The following is a 20,798-nucleotide window of genomic DNA, read 5'->3' as shown; positions in this document are numbered from 1 at the left end:
CTGGCAACTCCTTCCAGGAACAGGGTGACTGCAGAGTCCTGGCGTCCCTGCTTTTATAGCTGCGTTTACATGCAGCCAGCCGCCATCGCGTCCCCCTTAGCTTCTTTTCGGCCCCTCCTCTATCGGGGCGGGGTTTTGGCCTTCGCGCCTCTGCTACTCGAGAAGACGCTCGAGCGGGAACTCTTCGCGCCAAAGATGGCGGCTTCTGAAATTTTCTGGCCGGACACCTCCGGCGGTAACAAGGCGCACCTCTACCAGACGGCAGAGCGGTAAGATCCTGTTCGTGACGCCAAGTTGTCGCGGGCGGAGGAGGGGTCGCCGCGCTCTCCCACTGCTCGGGTCCGGCTGCCGCGGCTGCTGCGGCCTGCCGCTGCTCGGTGGCTCGAGCGATGGGCCGGATCCCGGGGACTCTAGCGGCGCTCCTCGCCCGTGAGTGTAAGGGGTTTGGTGGTTGGGATTGTTTATTGTCCGTGACGCCACCCACGGTTGTGGTGATTGAGTGTACACCACCGCTGCTCTGGCTGGGGAACCCAGGAGTGATGGTATGGAGCAGCCAGTTGTTGTTTTGCCCCTCCGTGGGTAGGGGTTGGTGATCCCGGGGCCCAGTAATGGAATTGGATGGTGGACAGGCGGGGATGGGGCCTGTGGAGGTGCAGGGGCGCAGGGGCAGCGCTGTGCCGCACGGCACGGAGGTACTCACTCAGCCAGTAAACACGACACAGTTCTCGGTAAACAAACGGCTGGTTGGACGGGTCCCTCGGACGGTTACGGTGCTGATTTCCCCTGCAGTTGACGGTGACGGTCTCTTCCCTGCACCTATGTGTAGTTGTCTGGTAGCGATGGGTTCCCACCGGTAACCCGTTCCCCAGCTTGGATATGAGCCGGAGGAGCTCCACTCTTGCCTGCAGGCGCTGGCTCTGGGAAACTGGTGCCTTGGCGGTGGCGGTGTCTCCCCTTAACGGTTGGACTGTTGCCTTCAATCGGGACTTGGTTGTTGGGAGACAGTCGTCCCCTTCACTGACGGATTTGGCAAATTATGGCGACTCCTAGCCTTGCCGGGATCCGAAAGGCCCCTGCCCTGGTGCTGACTGTTCTTTGTATACCGCTCCGGTACCGCCGGGTCACCACCCATCCACGGTCCTTTCGGCAACCTCCGAGCAATCTCTCCTGCAGATGGTCACCGCCGTCTGCCAACCTTGCTGTCTCAGTCCGGGGCACACACCCGGACCAACTTCAGGCTTCTTGCTGTCACTTTCTCTGTTGCTCTTACTTTAGCTCCTCCACCACTTCCTCTCACTTTGAACTTCCACTTCTATCTGCCTGGTTTTCCCGCCTCCAGAGCTGTGAACTCCTCGGTGGGTGGAGCCAACCGCCTGGCCCACCCCCTGGTGTGGACACCAGCTCCTGGAGGAAGGCAACAAGGATTTTAGTTTTGACCTTGTGTGTACCTGCAGGGAATGTGGGGTGCATGTGGTGTTGTGACCTGTGACCCCTGGCTTGCCCAGGGCGTCACAGATGCAGATTTGGTGCTGAAATTTTTACACAATATTCCTGCAACCAATCTACAACTTCTGGCAATAAAATGCATCAAATCCATATGCAATCTATTTTTTTACTCAGCAGCTAGTCATTTTTTACATTACCATTTACAGTCTTCTTACAGAATTCTAATGTATCAGTAAATATTGGACGCTATTCTGATTGTCCGTATGTCATTCAATTTTTTTTTCGCACGATACACCGATTTTGGAGTCAAATCGCAACATGGTACAATTTGTTTCTCATGCCGAATACACCTGAGAAAAATTCTGATGTGCACCGCCTCATTGAATAAGATTGGTTTGAATGCTGTCCCTTTGACTGTCATATTGATCTTGTCCGATTTATACACTTGTGTGAGTGAGCCACATTCACACATTGAGTATTTGGTAAGTTTTTTACCTCAGTATTTGGTGAGTTTTATACCTCAGTATTTGATTCGGTTTTTTTACCTCAGTATTTGTAGCCAAAACCAGAAGTGAAACAACGAGAGGAAAAGTAACACAGACACCACTTCTGTATTTATCACCCACTCCTGGTTTTGCCAACAAATACTGAGGTAAAAAAACTCACCAAATATTCAACGTGTGCACGAGGCTTGGGGAGGATCAGATGATTGGATGTTCTCTGTAGATTTTTTATATTTGTGCGCAGATAGTTCCTTTTTATTGTATATGTGACTGTGTTTCTATGTTCTTTTCAGCTTTGCTTTGCCTATAAAGGATACCTTACAAATACGATTATCATAAATTTTCAATATGAAGACAGCAGTAGTCTAGGAACCGTGAAAACCATTACCGATTATTTTGCCTACGACTTTGTTCAGGGGAACAGGTACGATTTGCACATTCCCTTGGTTTATTTTTAAGATAAAATAAAAATCATTGTGTATTTGTGATCTCCAATAGTTTTTCAAGGTTGTCATATATCTGTAAATTAGCTTCCTTATTTTGGCCTGAAAACCCTGAGAAAATTACTCAGCATGCTTGATCACCAATGTTTTAGACTACCGTAAAAACAAATGGAGTGGTGTTCTCTTCTTTTCCAGAATAAACGGATGCTATTTAATAAGGCATGGTGCTATACAATATAAGAGAACATGCTATGTAAAAAGAGACAACACTATATACAGTATAACAAGAGAGGACACTGTGTAATAATGCACAGCGCTAAACACAGCAAAAGAGGACACTACTAAGAGATGATGCCAGATATAAAAATAAGGGATGATATGTAAAAAGAGAAAGTACTACAGTGGAACCTCGCTTAACGAGTAACCCAGTTAACGAGAATTTCACTTAACGAGCAAAGCTTTCTGTAAATTTGTAACTCGGTTTACGAGAAAGCTTTGCTGTATGAGCAAAATCTTCACCGCACATGTGTCGCCCTGGGCAAGCCAGGGGACACAGGTCACACACCACCACACCCTACATCCCAGGTAGAAACACCTAAGCTAACCAAAAATCCTTGTTGCCTTCCTCCAGAGGCTGATGATTCACACCAGGGGGTGGGCCAGGCGGTTGGCTCCGCCCACCGAGGAGATCACAGCTCTGGAGGCGGGGGAAACCAGGCAGTCAGCTCAGGGACGAGCTTGAGTAAACAACAGAGTCTAGTCAAGTGGAAGGAGTGGAGGAGTAGCCCAGGCAGGGCTTGAGCAAACAACTAAGTGAAAGTGAAGGAAAGAAAAGTAGTAAAGGAGGAAAGCAAGAGTGGTGACAGAACAGAAGGAGTGTGCAAAAGCCTGAAGAGTCCAGCTAAGTGCAGGGCAGGTCAGCAAGGTCAGCAACGGCGGTGACTGTCTGAAGGGGGACCGTTTGGAAGTTCCTGGAAGGACCCCGTAGGCTGTGTGCCCGGTGGTCTGGAGCAGTGTTCCGAAGGACAGTCAGCACCAGGGAAGGGGCCTCTCGGACCCCGGCAAGGCTAGGAGTCGCCACAATTTGCCGGATCCATCAGTGAAGGGGACGTAGATCCCCCAACAACCAAGTCCCGATTGAAGGCAACAGTCCAGCCAGTGTAAAAGAAACACCGCCACTGCCAAGGCACCAGTTTCTTAGGGCCAGCGCCTGCGGGCAAAGAGTAGAGCTCCCCCGGTCCAGCTTGAAGCCGGGGAGCGGGTTACCGGTGGGGACCCATCGCAACCAACAAGTACACCAAGGTGCTAGGAAAAGGGACATCACCGTCATCTACCGGGAGAGCAAGTGCAGCCGTCCGTGGGACTGTCTTACCAGCCGTTTGGTTTACCGTAAAAACTGTGTCAACGTCTCAGGCTGAGTGAGTACCACAGTGCCGCAAGGCACAGCGCTGCCCCCGCGTCCCTGCGCCCACCAGACCCTGCACCCCCAAGCCATCACCGGGCCCCGGGATCACCAACCCCTACCCACGGAGGGGCAACACAACACCTGGCTGCTCCGCATCACCATCCCCGGGATCCCCATCCAGAGCAGCGGTGGTGCAATCACCACAACCGTGGGTGGCGTCACGGACTATAAACAATCCCCACACCCAACAAACCCCTTTCACTCACGGGCGAGGAGTGCCGCTCGAGAAACCCCCGGGATCCGGCCTACAGCTCGAGCCACCACTGAGCAGCGGCCGCCGGACCCGAGCAGAAGGGGGTGAGCGTAGTGTGCTGACACCCTCCTCCCCGCCCGCGACACACACACTTCCGGTTCCGTCCATCCACCGCGCTCTGACCCGCTCTTGCAGCCCACACAAACACACACAAGCACGCACAAAACCAAACACACACGCACACACACACAGTATGCTCACCTTACCTTTCGTTCCATCGCCAGCCTCATGATTCTTGTAGTTCGCCAGCTCATCGCGACGAGGGAGGAATTCTCGCGGCGAACTACAAGATCTAGGAGGCCGGCGATGGAACGGAAGGTAAGGTGAGCATAATATGTGTACCTTCAGTTCCATCGCCGGCCTCCTGGGTCCTGTAGTTCGCCGCTCCTGGATGTGTATTGGCAAGCATGGCAACGAAGCAGGAACTTCGGCTGTCAGATGCTACTCAAAGGCAGCACGCTGACCAATCAGTGGCAAGCGGCTCCTGCCTTTGATGTCAGCGCTCTGGCAGCGGAAGTTCCGCCCTCGTCGTGATGGTAACCCAATACACAGCCCGTATCAGCGAACAGCAAGTCCCAGGAGACCGGCGAGGGAACGGAAGGTAAGGTGAGCATAATATGTGCGTGTGTGTGTGTGTGTTTGTGTTTGTGTGAGTTTGTGAATGTTTGTGTGTGTTTGTGTGTGTTTGGAATGGCACAATAGGGGACCAGGATGGGACATTTAACAAGTTGTGGAACGAATTGTCTGCATTGCAATGATTTCCTATGGGAAATCTTGCTTTGCTGAACGAGTAACTTGATTAACAAGCACAGTCCCAGAACGGATTGTTCTCGTTAATCAAGGTTCCACTCTATATATAACAAGAGAAGACACTGTGTAATAATGTGTGGAGCCCCGCAAACGCTGTGTCGGTGCATTACCTTCAGGGACTCCACTCAGCTGGATCTGTCTGGTCACAGGTAGGAAACCTTCTTTGTAGTTTGTCGTGACGCCACTCTCAGATTTGCGGTCAGTGGGGGACCGCCACTGCAGGTTAAGGGATGCCTGGGGCTGATGGTGGGTGCAGCCAGTTGTAGTAGCCTCCTGAGAGTGAGGCAAGCCCCAGGGCCCTGTGTAGATGCGTAGAACTACAAGGCGCAGAATGACTCAACACAGGCAGGATGTCTTTCAGGGTTTTTACTCACAGTTGATGGCAGGGTGAGTGACCCGGGCGTAGCTGGGATGAACCAAGTGGGAACCAGGTGTCCTTCAGGCTGACTTGTGAGGGTGACTACTAACTCGCCTTCCTTAGCCCTTGGTGGTTTGGGGTAACCCCGACTTTGAGTCCCTATGGGGGTCACCCAGGGAAGATGCTGCAGCCTCTCTCCCCTTCGTTTGCCGTTTGCTTGTCGCCTGGACCAGGCCACTCCAGCTGCTTGCCTCCTGTGACCTATGGGCCCTAACTGTGGCTACGTGGCTGCGGCTTTTGTGGTGTTGTGGCGTGGGCTTTGAGAGCCCCACACCGGCAGGTTTAGCAAAAGAAAGCTGGATCTATCTCCGCTTCGGGATCTGCCGCCCGTTTGGGCCTGGTACTCTCTAGCAGTCTCCTTACTTCCCACTCCGTTGCTCTCTCTCTAGCTGAAGATGGATTTCGGGTAGCACTCCTAGTTGACCGTTCTCCCCCGTCGGTAGCCACTGCGCGGACGCTGTCAGACTACAGCAGCCCACGGGATCTGCTCCTCACTCGAGCTCCCTGGACTCTGCACTGCCTGGCTCACTGCCCCTCCTCTCCTGTTCTTGCCTACGCCACCTAGCAACCAGACTCTCTTACCACACCCCTTGAGAGGAGATGGAGGCTTTTGGCCCCCTCCACTATTCCAGTGGAGGTGAAGGCTTTTCCCCCTCCTGGGATCCCCAGGGGTCCTCTCATAGGTACATGTGTGAGACCTGATCACTATGCGCCTGTGTACCACACCCCGGTCAGCCTTCTGGATTACCTGTGTTGTACTGTCCCCAGCATGGGTGCAGTACTCAGTGGTGCCTGACCAGGTCAGGGGCGCCACATTCCCCCTTAGTTATCACCAGCACGTCCTCGGGCTGCAAGACAACATTTTAAAATGCATAAAACATTAAAACATGTAAAACATTTTTAAAAGCACCAGGTACCATACATCACCACCCTCCACCCACAAGTCCGTTAACCCACCCAAAACCCTCTCACGTTGGCCGCGCCTTCAGCCACTTCTGGCAGGATGTAGAGGCGGCTTTCATGGGCTGGTGGTTTCAGGGTATACCTGGCCTGGTGGATCCGCGCCTTCAGCCACTTCTGGCAGGATGTAGAGGCGGCCTCCACAGTTGGTGCTGACCAGGTACCCTCTTTGTGGTGGAGAGCCAGGCCCCATAAACAGGCATGCTCTCTGGTCGCAGGCGAGCCAAGGCCCTATATACGGACGGGCTCCTCCTGGTTGCAGACGAGCCAAGCCCCTAAACAGGCTGACTCTGGTGGTGGTGGTGCCCTCTGGTGTAACTATTTACACTGCGAATGTTTGTGGCTATAGCCAGTTCATAGCCTTAAGGTTTATTTCTCACAATAGTTTATGTGGGCACATTCTTGAACTTTAAAACGTTGCAAAACAAACTTTCCAAACTGGTCAAAACTTGCTGTACTTTACTTGAACTTATGCAGACTCCTCTTCACCAGGGCTTGGGCCTGTAGGGCTGCGGCACCTGTTGGCTTCTTGACCTTTTTCCTCATCTGTAGTGGTCTCATCATTAGGTCTTTGGTCTTTTCTTTCTTTATTACTGTCTTTCCTTTCTTCTTTGGGACATGGTACTACATCTAGCGCATACCACCCTCTTTCTCCTTGGTGCATGGTGAACTGTACGGAGTCTCCCATCTTTAAGTTTCTGCCAGGGTGTCCTCTGGGCAGATTAGCTCTGACGTCTCTCCTATTGACAAAAATGCCTTCTTTGATACCAGGTGCTACGATGAACCCGTATCCTGACTTCAGGCTAAAGTCTTCCACAATTCCTCTACAAAGGGGTCCTCTGACCTGTGCTTTGGCTCTTCTCAGGAACCGTTTTTCTTCTAGGTCTCTGGCCGTTATGTCATCTCTTTGCTCTGGGGATGGCGGTGCAGGGAAAGACTGGGTTCTGCTACGGCGCCGTGTCTTGCGGACTGGATTCTGCGAGGTACAGCTTACCAGCTCCCAGGTGAGGCTTTTAGGTAAATCTTCTTCCGCAGACGGTGTCAGGTCTTCTTCATCCCAGCGGGAATAGGGCAACATCTCCGGCTCTGGGCATGGATCCACTGCTGGTGGCTCCTGAGTCAGCTCCTCAGCTTGCTGGCCTCCCCTCCCCCTTAGTTCTTCTGAGCACTCCTTTGGTGGCAGTGCTGGGGATGGACTTTCTTCAGCAGGCCCAGGCAGGGATCTTTTTGGCATGATTGCTGCAGGAGTCGTCTTGGGGGTATGCGGAGGGAGTATGTACTGGTCCACCAACCATTGTGGAAACTTGGCCTCCATGTCAGCCTTCAGCTGCCAGTATGCGGGGTCCTCCCCCAGCGTGGGCTTTCCAGCAGGGACCTCTTTGGACTGGGGAGCGGTGTCTGCTCTGGCCTTGCAGGCCGGGGAAAATGGTGATGCAATCTTATCTTGGCGGGCCGCGCCCGGCATGGCGGCGGCCTGGTCTTGGCGGGCCGCGCCCTGTATGGCGGCGGCCTGGTCTTGGCGGGCCGCGCCCTGTATGGCGGCGGCCTGGATCGGCGTCGCAGCTGCGATGGGCTCTGTGCAGGCTGGGCTGGGCGTCGCTGCCTCGATCGGAGCTTGGCGGGCCGCACCTGGCGGGGCTGCGGCCTGGTTCAGCACCTCACTTGCGGCGCGGACGAGCGTTGCTGCTGCGGTGGGGTCTCGGCGGGCCGGGCCTAGCAAGGCGGCGGCCTGGGTCAGCGTCACACCTGCGGCGTGGATGAGGGTCGCGGTGGCAGCCGGTTCTTTGCGGGCCGGGCAGGGCTTCGCTGCAGGGACCGGGTCTTGGTGGGCCGAGCAGGGCATCGCTGCGGCGGCCTGGGCTTGGCGGGCCGCACCTGGCGTGGCTGCGGCCTGGCTCAGCGTCGCCGCGCCGGGCGCCTCTTCAGGGACCGCGGACGTGGCAGCAGGGGTCGGGGCACTCGCGCTGGCATGGGCATCATTGGACTCACCCATCGGTGGCAGCATCGGGGTCTGAGTCGTCACCGCCCGGTCTGGCACTCGGCGCGCGGCTCTCTCTTCGTAGGCCTGAACCGCCGCGGTCATTCCCAGGAACTCCGCACGTCCCTCTCTGATCAGCCTTCCGACCCTGGCCTCCAGTTGATCGCAGAACTCGGCGAGCTCCCGACACCACCAGGCAGCGGAGCCTGGCTCTGGGTCTCTGCATTCAGACGCCATTTTCTCTAACAGCAAGCTGCTGGCTTCTTTTCCGTTCCGCCGTCTCTGGACGCTTCCGCTCTCTTCACAAGCGAGGTCAGAACTCTGCAGGGGATCTCTGGGTAGCCACACCTCTTCGTGGGCGGTAACTTCTTCCAGCGCGGGCTGCTGTTGTTTTTCAGCGCGCTTTTCATGGTGGCAATATGGCGGCGCTTCCAATTTTTCAAGCGGACCGCCCAGGCACATGGTCACCTGTCTCAACAGGTCTAGTCCTTATCCTGTTCGTGACGCCAGATGTGGAGCCCCGCAAACGCTGTGTCGGTGCATTACCTTCAGGGACTCCACTCAGCTGGATCTGTCTGGTCACAGGTAGGAAACCTTCTTTGTAGTTTGTCGTGACGCCACTCTCAGATTTGCGGTCAGTGGGGGACCGCCACTGCAGGTTAAGGGATGCCTGGGGCTGATGGTGGGTGCAGCCAGTTGTAGTAGCCTCCTGAGAGTGAGGCAAGCCCCAGGGCCCTGTGTAGATGCGTAGAACTACAAGGCGCAGAATGACTCAACACAGGCAGGATGTCTTTCAGGGTTTTTACTCACAGTTGATGGCAGGGTGAGTGACCCGGGCGTAGCTGGGATGAACCAAGTGGGAACCAGGTGTCCTTCAGGCTGACTTGTGAGGGTGACTACTAACTCGCCTTCCTTAGCCCTTGGTGGTTTGGGGTAACCCCGACTTTGAGTCCCTATGGGGGTCACCCAGGGAAGATGCTGCAGCCTCTCTCCCCTTCGTTTGCCGTTTGCTTGTCGCCTGGACCAGGCCACTCCAGCTGCTTGCCTCCTGTGACCTATGGGCCCTAACTGTGGCTACGTGGCTGCGGCTTTTGTGGTGTTGTGGTGTGGGCTTTGAGAGCCCCACACCGGCAGGTTTAGCAAAAGAAAGCTGGATCTATCTCCGCTTCGGGATCTGCCGCCCGTTTGGGCCTGGTACTCTCTAGCAGTCTCCTTACTTCCCACTCCGTTGCTCTCTCTCTAGCTGAAGATGGATTTCGGGTAGCACTCCTAGTTGACCGTTCTCCCCCGTCGGTAGCCACTGCGCGGACGCTGTCAGACTACAGCAGCCCACGGGATCTGCTCCTCACTCGAGCTCCCTGGACTCTGCACTGCCTGGCTCACTGCCCCTCCTCTCCTGTTCTTGCCTACGCCACCTAGCAACCAGACTCTCTTACCACACCCCTTGAGAGGAGATGGAGGCTTTTGGCCCCCTCCACTATTCCAGTGGAGGTGAAGGCTTTTCCCCCTCCTGGGATCCCCAGGGGTCCTCTCATAGGTACATGTGTGAGACCTGATCACTATGCGCCTGTGTACCACACCCCGGTCAGCCTTCTGGATTACCTGTGTTGTACTGTCCCCAGCATGGGTGCAGTACTCAGTGGTGCCTGACCAGGTCAGGGGCGCCACAAATGCACAGAGCTAAACACAGCAAAAGAGGACACTACTAAGGGATTGTTCTTGATATAAAAAGAAAGGATGGTATGTAAGAAGAGAAAAAACTATATATAACAAGAGAGGACACTGTGTAATAATGCACAGAGCTAAACACAGCAAAAGAGGACACTACTGTCAGGAAAAGGGGGGAGGAAGAGGAAGGAACCCCCCCTTTCCACCCGACAGAGCACGTGTCTCGCTCTCTAGCACCCTCTTATAGTCAGGCCAATTATGGAATTGCCCGAAAATAAGCACGGAGGCCGCTATTCTACTATGCCGATGATTGAAGGGTTCCCGGTGAGAGTAAGGTATATATTCCCCCAACTCCTACGGGCGGAATATATCTAATTCTCCCCAGATCTCACTGGTTGCCCCACAATGATCCTTGGCATAAACTCGCTGCCACCAATCGATTACGATAACTATCACGCCGAGCCCACAGACGTGGAATTCAGGATGAAGATAACAGAACAGCCCAAGATTAAATTATATATTTTTAATCGCCTTAAGGGCACACTAGATCACTAGATACTACAATATATACAATATGGAATTTACAGAATATATATATATATATATATATATATATATATATATATATAATGTCAGAGTACATTTACAGATAAGACGTGGTCACAAACAGAGTCAGATCAAGCAGTTACCTTATGCATCTGGCCACAGGGGGGGCGCCGTTTGACCAGGGTTTCATGAACTTCCTCACATGTGTATAGTACGCATGACCCCCAAGTAAAGACAATGCGCAGACCCCTGCACCTACTTTTATCTGTTCTGTCTTGGGCTCATACTGCCTCCCTTTGTGACATCATCCTGGCTGGCAATTCCATCCCCCTGCGGCTAGCTGAGAATAATCTAACGTTATATTTCCCAGCATAACTCTGCCCCTGAGCTTCTCACACAGAAGATATGACCCTCATTTTAATTGTTGTGAATTGATCTCCGTTTCGATAGGAAATATGAGAGTCCTGCGGGCTTCCTGTGGCCAGTTATTAATTATTGAGGGCTGCACGCATCATACAGTTTTACCGAAATATGTGTTACATGCGTCTGGCCCTCAGGAATATGAAAATGTGCCTATCTAATTTGTTTGAGCGACGCACTCCCCAATAATGAAACTTTTCTAATGGCACCGAAAGGTTGCGGGATTCTGTTTGAAGTTATGTTATAAACCTGGAGCTCCCCTCCCACCTCCTGTGTAGGACAATTCACTCCGCAGGGGATGTGCTGGATCAAGGTCTGGCCCAATTGAATTTTGACACCTTCCCAGTTGATGATCTCCTGCAGAACAGGATGTGTGTTCTCCTGGCTGCACTGCAAGGGGGGGTAAGTTGGGGATATGTACAGTGACAGCCAACTGACCTCTGTCATAACTCCCACAATATATTTCAGCATAATCCTCACAAACAGTAAGTTGGTTAAGAAGCACACTCCCAGAATGGATTGTTCTCGTTAACCAAGGTTCCACTGTATATATAACAAGAGAAGACACTGTGTAATAATGCACAGAGCTAAACACAGCAAAAGAGGACACTACTAAGGGATGGTTCTTGATTAGTGTTGAGCGGACCCGAACTGTAAAAATCCGGATCCGCGCGGTTTCAGCGTCCGATCCGGGTCTGACCTGGACTCGGGAATCCGGCTGCACGATCCGGATTCGGGTTGTTTTTTTTTTTTCTCTCTCTTGCTCTCTTTCTTTTTCTCTCTTTCTCTCTCTTTCTTTCTCTTTCTTTCTCTTTCTTTCTCTCTTTCTCTCTCTCTCGTCCCTGGATTCCACTCCCCATTGACATATATGGGGCCGAACTCCGGATCGGATCCAGACTTCTTTTTCAACTCGCCGGGTAGCCGCCGGACCCGGATTTTTCACTATCCGCTCAACTCTATTCTTGATATAAAAAGAAAGGATGGTATGTAAGAAGAGAAAACACTATATATAACAAGAATGCAGAAGGGAGTTGGTTTTTTTGGTTTTTAAAAAACATTTCTTTCACTATACTCTTTCAGTGTAAACAGGCTGCCGATCACCAGACAAACATGTGAAAAGTTTGTTTATCAGGTGACAAGATTTTTTGAACAGAACAAAAGCTAATCATTCTCGGTAATGTGTCGTCCTGTCTGTGTAAACAGCCCTTGCACTGCCAAGAACTATGGCAGCCTGTATGTACTTAGTGACCTATGACAGATCTCAGTATGCATCATTTACGGGTGTTTGCCTGTATAAACTGGTTATTATTCGGCCACTGATCGGTAATCTGTACTGATCGGTGGTCATTTAGTGCCACCGGTCAGTCAGTGTAAACAAACCCTTACAGTGTAAATACAGATTAAATATTAACATCTGGCAACTTACCAGTGATGTCTCATCTGATCAGAGTTATGTTCTTTGTTTCTTCTCCTTCATGTCAAACTTTTTTGTTGATCTGGTTACAGTAGACTGTACTGCACTGATCAGAAAACAATAAGATTAATGTACAGTGCCTTTGCGAAAGTATGCACCTCCTTGGCTTTTTACCTATTTTGCTACATTATAACTTGTGTTTAAATATTTTTTTAATCCGATTGTGTGGGATGATCAGCACTAAATAGTCTAAGTTGGAGAAGTAAATATAGGCAAAAATTAAATTTATGAGCTAAAATAAATAAAAATTGACATGTGCTTATGTATTCACGCCTAAAAATTTCTGTTGCAAACAATTACCTTCATAAGTCACTTGCTTTGTGAAAGGAAGTCCACCTGTGTGCAATCTATGTGTCCCGAGGTCTGTCAGTATATATACACCTTTTCTGAAAGGCCACAGAGATTGCAACTCCATTAAGAAGATGCACCACTAACCAAACAGCACCATGAAGACCTAGGAGATCTCCAAATAACACCATGAAGACCAAGGAGATCTCCAAACAACAACATGAAGACCAAGGAGATCGGCAAACCACATCATAAAGACCAAGGAGATCGGCAAACCACATCATAAAGACCAAGCAGATCTCCAAACCACATCATAAAGACCAAGGAGATCTCCAAACCACATTATAAAGACCAAGGAGATCTCCAAACCACACCATAAAGACCAAGGAGATCGGCAAACCACATCATAAAGACCAAGGAGATCTCCAAACCACATTATAAAGACCAAGGAGATCTCCAAACAACAGCATGAAGACCAAATGAGGTCTCCAAACAAGTCAGAGACAAAGTTGTTGAGAAGTACAAGTCAGGGTTGAGTTCTAAAAAAAAATCCCAATTTCTAATGATCCCTGTAGCACCATCAAATACATTATCATCAAATGGAAAGAAGATGATACCACAACAAACCTGCCAATAGAGGTCCGCCCACCAAAGTTCTCATTCAAGGCAAGGTGGGCATTAATCAGAGAGGCAGCACAGGGACCAAAGGTAACTCTGAAGGTGCTGCAGAGTTCCCAGGCAGAGACTAGAGTATCTGTCCATACAACAACAATAAGCCATACACTCCATAGAACTAGCCTTTATGGAAGAGTGGCCAGAAAAAGCTTTTACTTACAGCCAAAAATTGGAAGACTTATTTTGATTTAAAAGGAAAAAAAACATATGGGAAACTCCCCAAATGTATGGAGGAAGGTGCAGTGGTCAGATGAGACCATTATTTACCTTTCAAGACAATTCCCCATGACCACTTAAATTCCCTTCTGGATGACTATGTGTTAGATGACTTAGCTATTGTGATAACTAGTGATTGGCAAATAGTGAAATATTAGTGAATATACTGAATATCGCGTACGATTCAAATTCTTCACGAATAGCGAACCTAATGCAAGTCAATCGGGAACCCGAGCAGTTTTCAGGGAAATTTCAAGAAAAATGCTTGGGTTCCCCATTGCCTTGCATTAGGTTCGTTATTCGTGACAAATACTAAAATAATACTAGGTATTCGGAATGAATAACCCAAACCCAAATATTTCACTATTTGCCCATCTCTAATAATGTCTTGGCGCAGTCTAGGCCATAGAGCAAGCACTGGTCAGGAAGCTAAGAATGGCTTCCTATAGCTATGATGCCATTTCTAGTGGCAGTAGTGGAGTTAGAAGAATGTTCCCTGCCCTGTGATGATCGTGGCAGGAGAGATACTAAAATGAGGACAATCTGGCCATATGTCGTATTCCATATTGCCATTACTATAATCAGCTTCTGTACAAGATAATACATTTGATAAGTGAGTTCCTAAATGTAATTTTTGATGTGTCTCTAAGGCTGCTTTCACACATCCGGTTTTTGCAGTGCAGCACAATCCGGCTCAAAAACCTATGTAACGGACGCGGCGAAAAAAACGGATCCGTTGCATAAGTTTTTCCATGCGGCCCGTCCATTTTTTGACAGATGCGGCTTGATACTGAGCATGCGCAGTTCAAAAAACCGCGTCCGGCCGCCGGATTTTTGCCGCCGTATCCGGCGTCCATAGGCTTGAATTGTAAATCGCGTCGCATCGCGCCGGATCCAGGGCGATGTGGTTTTTTCACCGCAGACAAAAACGTTCACTTGAACGTTTCATCTGGACGCTGCATCGGCTAAATATGACACATCCGGCAAAAAACGGACGCAACGCAAGGCCAAGCGGCACAATCCGCCGCTAATAAAAGTCTATGTGGAAAAACCGCACCCGGCGGCAAATAAAAACGGATGTGGTTTTCCCACAAAGCGCCGTATTGTGCCGCACAGCAAAAACCGGATGTGTGAAAGCTGCCTACGGTGAAAATTCAATTTTATGTTTTTACCGTTGACTTGTCTTGTGAACATCATTCCAGAAATGTGACTATACTCTTGTATACTCAGTGCTGGTCTTATATACAAGTTAACATCTCTTTATTTTTCAGCTGGTCATATACCTGTATAGATTTATGGCAACTTGTTAAAACCAAGTACACAGGCAGAAATTTCTACGTGCTCTATGTCAACTTACAGTCATCCCAAGATTATTATATAGACGTCCTCTACATTGGGCAGACAGTAACCACAAGTGATATAAATGGTAAGTCATTGCAGAAGTCACACACACTAATGGCAAATTATTACTTCGGTTTAGCTTCTTCAGAGGACAAGTAAACAAAGATTGGTAACGGGGTTTGTCCCATCACTGCACATATACAGGGAATCTATCACCAGGGTTTCACTACCTAATTTAACAGAACACCCTGATTCCATTAATGTGTCACTTACTGGGCTGCTTGCAGTAGTTTTAATAAAATTCCTATTTTATCAGCAGAAAATTATCACTAGAGGACTAGGATACCTGCTGCCATGTAGTCCTTGCTATTCATGAACTCTGTATAAACCCTCCCCCACCACTGATTGGCAGCTTTCTGCTTACGCAGAGTGTACACAGAAAGCTGCCACTCAGTGGAGTGGGCTACTCTCAGATTTGTTGACAAAAATGTGGTGACAGATTCCATTTAAAGCGTTACTGTAAAAAAGGTTTTAAGTCTTGCAAAGAAACAAAAATTAATAAGCAATTGTATTACCTATGTAAAATATGCTATTTAAAGAAGCACTCCCATCAAAGTTTTCATCCTCTTAATATAATGCAGTCATCATATTATCTAGCACTGTTTACTTAAATTTGCTTTTTTTGCCTTTCTACCCAGTAAATGCTTCTCTTTTCTCTGCTCTATGAAGAAACAGTAAGTCTCTTGTCCCTGCATGACTCATCCCCCTTTTCAACTTCTCATTGTTCCTCCTCACCAAATATTTTGCACTGACTCAAGACTCATGCAGGGACAAGAGGTTTCCTGTTTCTACATAAAGCTAAGAAGGAGTACCCAGGTCAATTTTTAATCACATGACATCATAGGTCTAATGGAAAAGAAAAGAATTAACTGGGTAGAAGATCAAAACAAGCAATTGTAAGTACATAGTGCCATATAATATGATGACTGCAATATTTTTAGAGGATAAAAATGTTGATGGGAGTGCTTCTTTAAAGAAACAACAAGTTTTTTCTTTGTAAATTAAGATATGTTACAAACATCAGATCATTGTGGCTGTGGATTTTCAGCACTCAAAATCAGCTGATATCACTGGAGGACGTTGCAGCATCCTTTACTGGGGAAATGGAGAATTACATAGTGGCAATCAAGTGAGAGGGCAACAGTGTAATACATGACTGTGCTGAGTGTGCACATCCGTCCTCTGCTACACCGACTGGATTGTCATTATTGTCCTTGAAAGCATTGTCCAATTTTTAATGATAATTGTTCGATCTACAGGATTTTCATAGCTGTTCACATTGATAATCATGTTGTGTATGATGCAATTGTTTTTTTCTGTACTTCTGACAATTTTCTGATTATTTTATATATTGCAGTTCACAGGAGGAGACCTGCCTTATCACAAAGTGGAACGTTCATAAATGATATCAGCGTGACTAAAACAGACGGTGCATCTAAAAACCAGTATACCCTTACTGTAAACCCAATTAATTGTGGATACAATTTTCCACTCTTTGCTGTTGGATTTGCGCAGGTAGGTGATGGATTGTCAATGAGTAGCATAAAGGATATTATATATAAACCTATATCTGCCATTACAGAAAAGTAAACCACCTGTTTATTGTAGGTGGGGCATTTCGAAGACCCGTTTTCGAAATTGGTGGGGGTCCCAGAAGTCAAACCCCAATGATACGTTTATCACCTGTCCTATCTAGACATGATGCCTTACAATCTTAAGAATAAGGCTAAGTTCAGAAATCATCCATTAGAACGGATCCAGTAGCAATCAGTTGACAAAAAAGTTGTGCAGACAACTTATTTAGATTTTTAAAAAAACTGATTTAAACTTAAACCGTTTTTTTACATTTAGGTCTACTGAAAACAGATCTGTTAAAAAGTCATCTTTCATTTGAAACTGATCCAGTAAGAAAAAAATGGATCCTTTTCGAATGAGAAAAAAATAATAGATGGCTAATTAATAGATCCGGTTTCCGTAGACTTCAATGTTAAAAGAAACAGATCTAGCGGAAATTGCTTTTGTAAAAATGAACAAAAAAGTTGTGTTTGCACAATTTTTTTGTCAATGGATTGATACATTCTAAAGGCCCCGTCGCACACAATGACGTATCTAACAATATATCGCCGGGATCACGGATTCCGTGACGCACATCCGGCATCGTTAGCGACATCGTTGCATGTAACATCAACGAACGGACGTTAACAATCAAAAATACTCACCAAATCGTCCATCGTTGACACGTCGTTCACTTTAAAAAAATCGTTGATTGTTGAGGTCGCAGGTTGTTCGTCGTTCCTGCGGCAGCACACATCGCTACGTGTGACACCCCGGGAACCACGAACTGCAGCTTACCTGTGGCCGCCGGCAATGAGGAAGGAAGGAGGTGGGCGGGATGTTCGTCCCGCTCATCTCTGCCCCTCCGCTTCTATTGGGTGGCTGCTTAGTGATGCCGCTGTGACGCCGCACGAACCATCTCCTTAGAGAGGAGGCGGTTCGCCAGCAACAGCGACGTCGCTAGGCAGGTAAGTACGTGTGACAGGTCCTAGCGATGTTGTGCGCCACGGCCAGCGATTTGCCCGTGACGCACAAAGGACGGGGGCGGATACGCTCACTAGCGATATCGTTAACGATATCGCTGCGTGTGACTTGGCCTTAAGGCTCTGTTCACACTAAAAAAATGATTTTTCTCAAGAAATTTCTTGAGTCTGAAAGATTAGTGCACTTGCAGTCACAAAACGCACCAATAACGCACCGAAAACTGAATGCGGTTTTACCGCAGTTTTGTGCGGTTTTGATGCATTTTTTGTGCGTTTTTGGTTCAGTTTTTCCGTAGGTTGGTCTCTGCAGTTTTTTACCATTACCTATGGCAAAAAACGCAGGTACCTGCAGAAAAGAAGTGACATGCACATTCTTTTTCTCAAGAAATTCTGCAGAAAGAATGTAAAGAATGTTCTTGAGAAAAAAATGAAGTGTGCGCACACCTATTTTTGTTTTCATAAGTTTTCTGGGGAATGTCTGCAGAAAGGTTACAACCATTTTCTCAAGAAATTTCTGCAGCAAAAACACAAAAAAAGTGGGTAAAAATGCAGTGTGTGAACAAGGCCTTAGGCCCCCTTCACACTGCCGTTTTTATACGTACCGGAACCACGGACATACACAAACCGATTAAATCAATGCGTATGCGCATACATCAGTGATTTCACACGGATTGTGAATCCGTGCAGTGCACATGCATGTCCGTGTGTTCCGGACGAAGACAAGTCCATTTTTCTCCGACACCACTAATGTCACACGGACTGTGTGATACATGTGACACGTACCAGAGAAAACACGTGTCTGTGAAATAAAATGATTTTCTATACTCACGTGTCTCCAGCGATGCTGTCTTTGTTGATGTTACTTGCTTCTATGCCTGCTAATTATGCTCATGAATATTCACTGCACCGCGGACCCGGAAGCCGCAACGCGGGAGACACCAGCAACAGAGACAGGAGAGCCAGAGACATCAGCATCGCAGAGCAGCTCCTTGGACAGGTGAGGATAGGAGTGCCTGATCTCCGTGTGCTATCACAGATAGCACACGGAGATCACACATGTGCCAAAATCACGGCACACAGAGGGCCATACGCACCTTCAACACGTTAGTGAAAAACGTGTGTGTTTTCACTGACATATAAATGAGGCCTAAGGCTGCGACCGCACTTTGCGTTTCCACCTGCGTTTTGGGTGCTTTTTAAGTGCGTTTTGAGAAGCACCTTTTTCATGCCAAAAGGCATGCGTTTTGATTTCCCAGCAAAGTCTATGGAAAATTGGGATTTTTAGACCGCACTTTGCGTTTCTAAACGCTGCGTTTAATTTGCATATTTTGTGGCAAAAACTCTGCGTTCAAAGAAGCAGCATGTCAGTTGTTTTTGCCATTTTAGGTGCGTTTTGCTAACATTGGAGTCAATGAGAAATGGCAAAAACCAAGTTTCCTACCAAATCCTGCGTTTTACCTGCTTTTTCTGTGCAGAAAACATGCGTTTTGAACTTACAAGATGCATGCTTTTTGTACATTAAAATAATGATTTCATATGTCCCTTTACACACACACATAATCCGAAAATTAAATGAAAGAAAATGTTAAATTTAATGCTATTTTTCTAATAAATACTATATTACCGCTATAATTCCATTATATATTTATATTTTCTTTTAAAACTCTGCACTTATGTATTTAATCCTTTTTTTATCTTTTTTTCAATATATTTGAATGTTTAACCTTTATTAAGCAGTGACTTGATTTACAAAACGCATTTGTCAAAACGCAGGTGGAAAAGCAGGTAAAAAGCGCTGAAAATACATCTAAAACGCGGTAAATGCGCATGCGTTTTCAGCGCTAAATTTCTGAAAAAGGCAACTTTGGTCAAATCAATTAAGCACAAAATGTGCGTTTAGAACTGCAAGTAGCACAACGCAAAGTGCGGTCGCAGCCTTAGGGCGGCTTTGCACGTTGCAACATCGTACATGCGATGTCGGTGGGGTCAAATCGAAAGTGACGCACATCCGGCGTCACTTTCCAGATTGTAGTGTGTAAATGCTAGATGATACTATTAACGAGCGCAAATGCGTCGTTATCGTATGATCGTTGCAGGCTCCGACTATTTCATAATTATGCTGCAGCGACAGGTACGATGCTGTTCCTTGTTCCTGCAGCAGCACACATCGCTGTGTATAACGCCACAGGAGCGAGGAACATCAGCTTACCTGCCGCCGGTGGCTATACGGAAGGAAGGAGGTGGGCGGGATGTTTACATCCTGCTCATCTCCGCCCCTCCGCGAATATTGTCCGCCTGCCATGTGACGTCGCTATGACGCCGCACGACCCGCCCCCTTAGGAAGGAGGCGAGTCGCCGGCCAGAGCGACGGTCGCAGGGCAGGTGAGTGCATGTGAAGCTGGCGTAGCGATAATTTTCGCTACGCCAGCTATCACAAGATATCGTACCTGCGACGGGGGCGGGGACTATCGCGTGCAAAATCGCAGCATCGGCTTGCGATGTCGCAACGTGCAAAGCCCGCCTTAGAGTGATAGTTATCTTGACAGCTTAATAATGAGGCATCCTGGCGTAAACTAAAAAATATACCATTATCAATGAAAGAAATGCCTATGAGTTGGTGATTAAGTGACACCCTGGACATTTGATACTTCAGGAGTCACACATGCACCAATGCTTCTATATAATAATTAACTTGGATGAATGACTATATGAATGATGAGATAGTGGCTTTGTCTGTAGATAGTGAATCAAGTGTATTGTGCCAAACACTATCCATATACAGTAGGAGGGTCGCACTACTACACACAGGAGATTTTCCCTCTTCCCTGTGGGCCAGTCCGAGCTTCAGCATTTGTCTGTCCCCCAACAGCCATCCATCTTTGCTTGGACAGCAAGAATACATTTTACAAGAAGAATGAATGGTGACCACTGGTGGTCATCTGATGCCCTTGTCTATCAATACTTATGATATTACTTATTTTTTTTTATAGAACATTCTAAGTACTTCAGATTCAGCAATCTATACCGCACCAACCTGGACACAGGACACCAAAATCCAGATAAATCGAACCCGTACAGCGTCCCCGCCTATTGGAGGAACATTTAGCATTCTGGCTTATGGAAGAGAAACAAGTGGTATGGTTACATCTCAATCATCATACATCTAGTTGGACTTATCATCACCGTGTCAATAGTGGGAGAGATTTACTGGCCTAAATATATTGAAAAATATGGCCCTGCATTTATACATATTTATCGTCCCTGCTCCACTTTTTATGTCAACAGGAATGTCTTCAG

General features: G+C 48.1%; 1 protein-coding gene across 2 annotated transcripts in view; it reads left to right on the top strand.

Annotated features, from left to right (window-relative positions):
• The window catches only part of PKHD1L1 (PKHD1 like 1), a 278,999-nt gene that overhangs the window by 98,842 nt on the left and 159,359 nt on the right, over positions 1–20,798 (top strand). For both annotated transcript variants that reach the window (XM_075352949.1, XM_075352950.1), the window contains exons 22-25: positions 2,243–2,373; positions 14,835–14,989; positions 16,322–16,479; positions 20,492–20,636. In XM_075352949.1, the coding sequence (XP_075209064.1) occupies positions 2,243–2,373; positions 14,835–14,989; positions 16,322–16,479; positions 20,492–20,636 (589 nt within the window). The remainder of the gene's footprint in view (positions 1–2,242; positions 2,374–14,834; positions 14,990–16,321; positions 16,480–20,491; positions 20,637–20,798) is intronic.

Source organism: Anomaloglossus baeobatrachus, chromosome 6, assembly GCF_048569485.1.
Source record: "Anomaloglossus baeobatrachus isolate aAnoBae1 chromosome 6, aAnoBae1.hap1, whole genome shotgun sequence".
Taxonomy (NCBI): Eukaryota; Metazoa; Chordata; class Amphibia; order Anura; family Aromobatidae; genus Anomaloglossus; species Anomaloglossus baeobatrachus.
The sequence above is the reverse complement of the archived record's forward strand: the minus strand, read 5'-3'. Positions and strand labels throughout refer to the sequence as shown.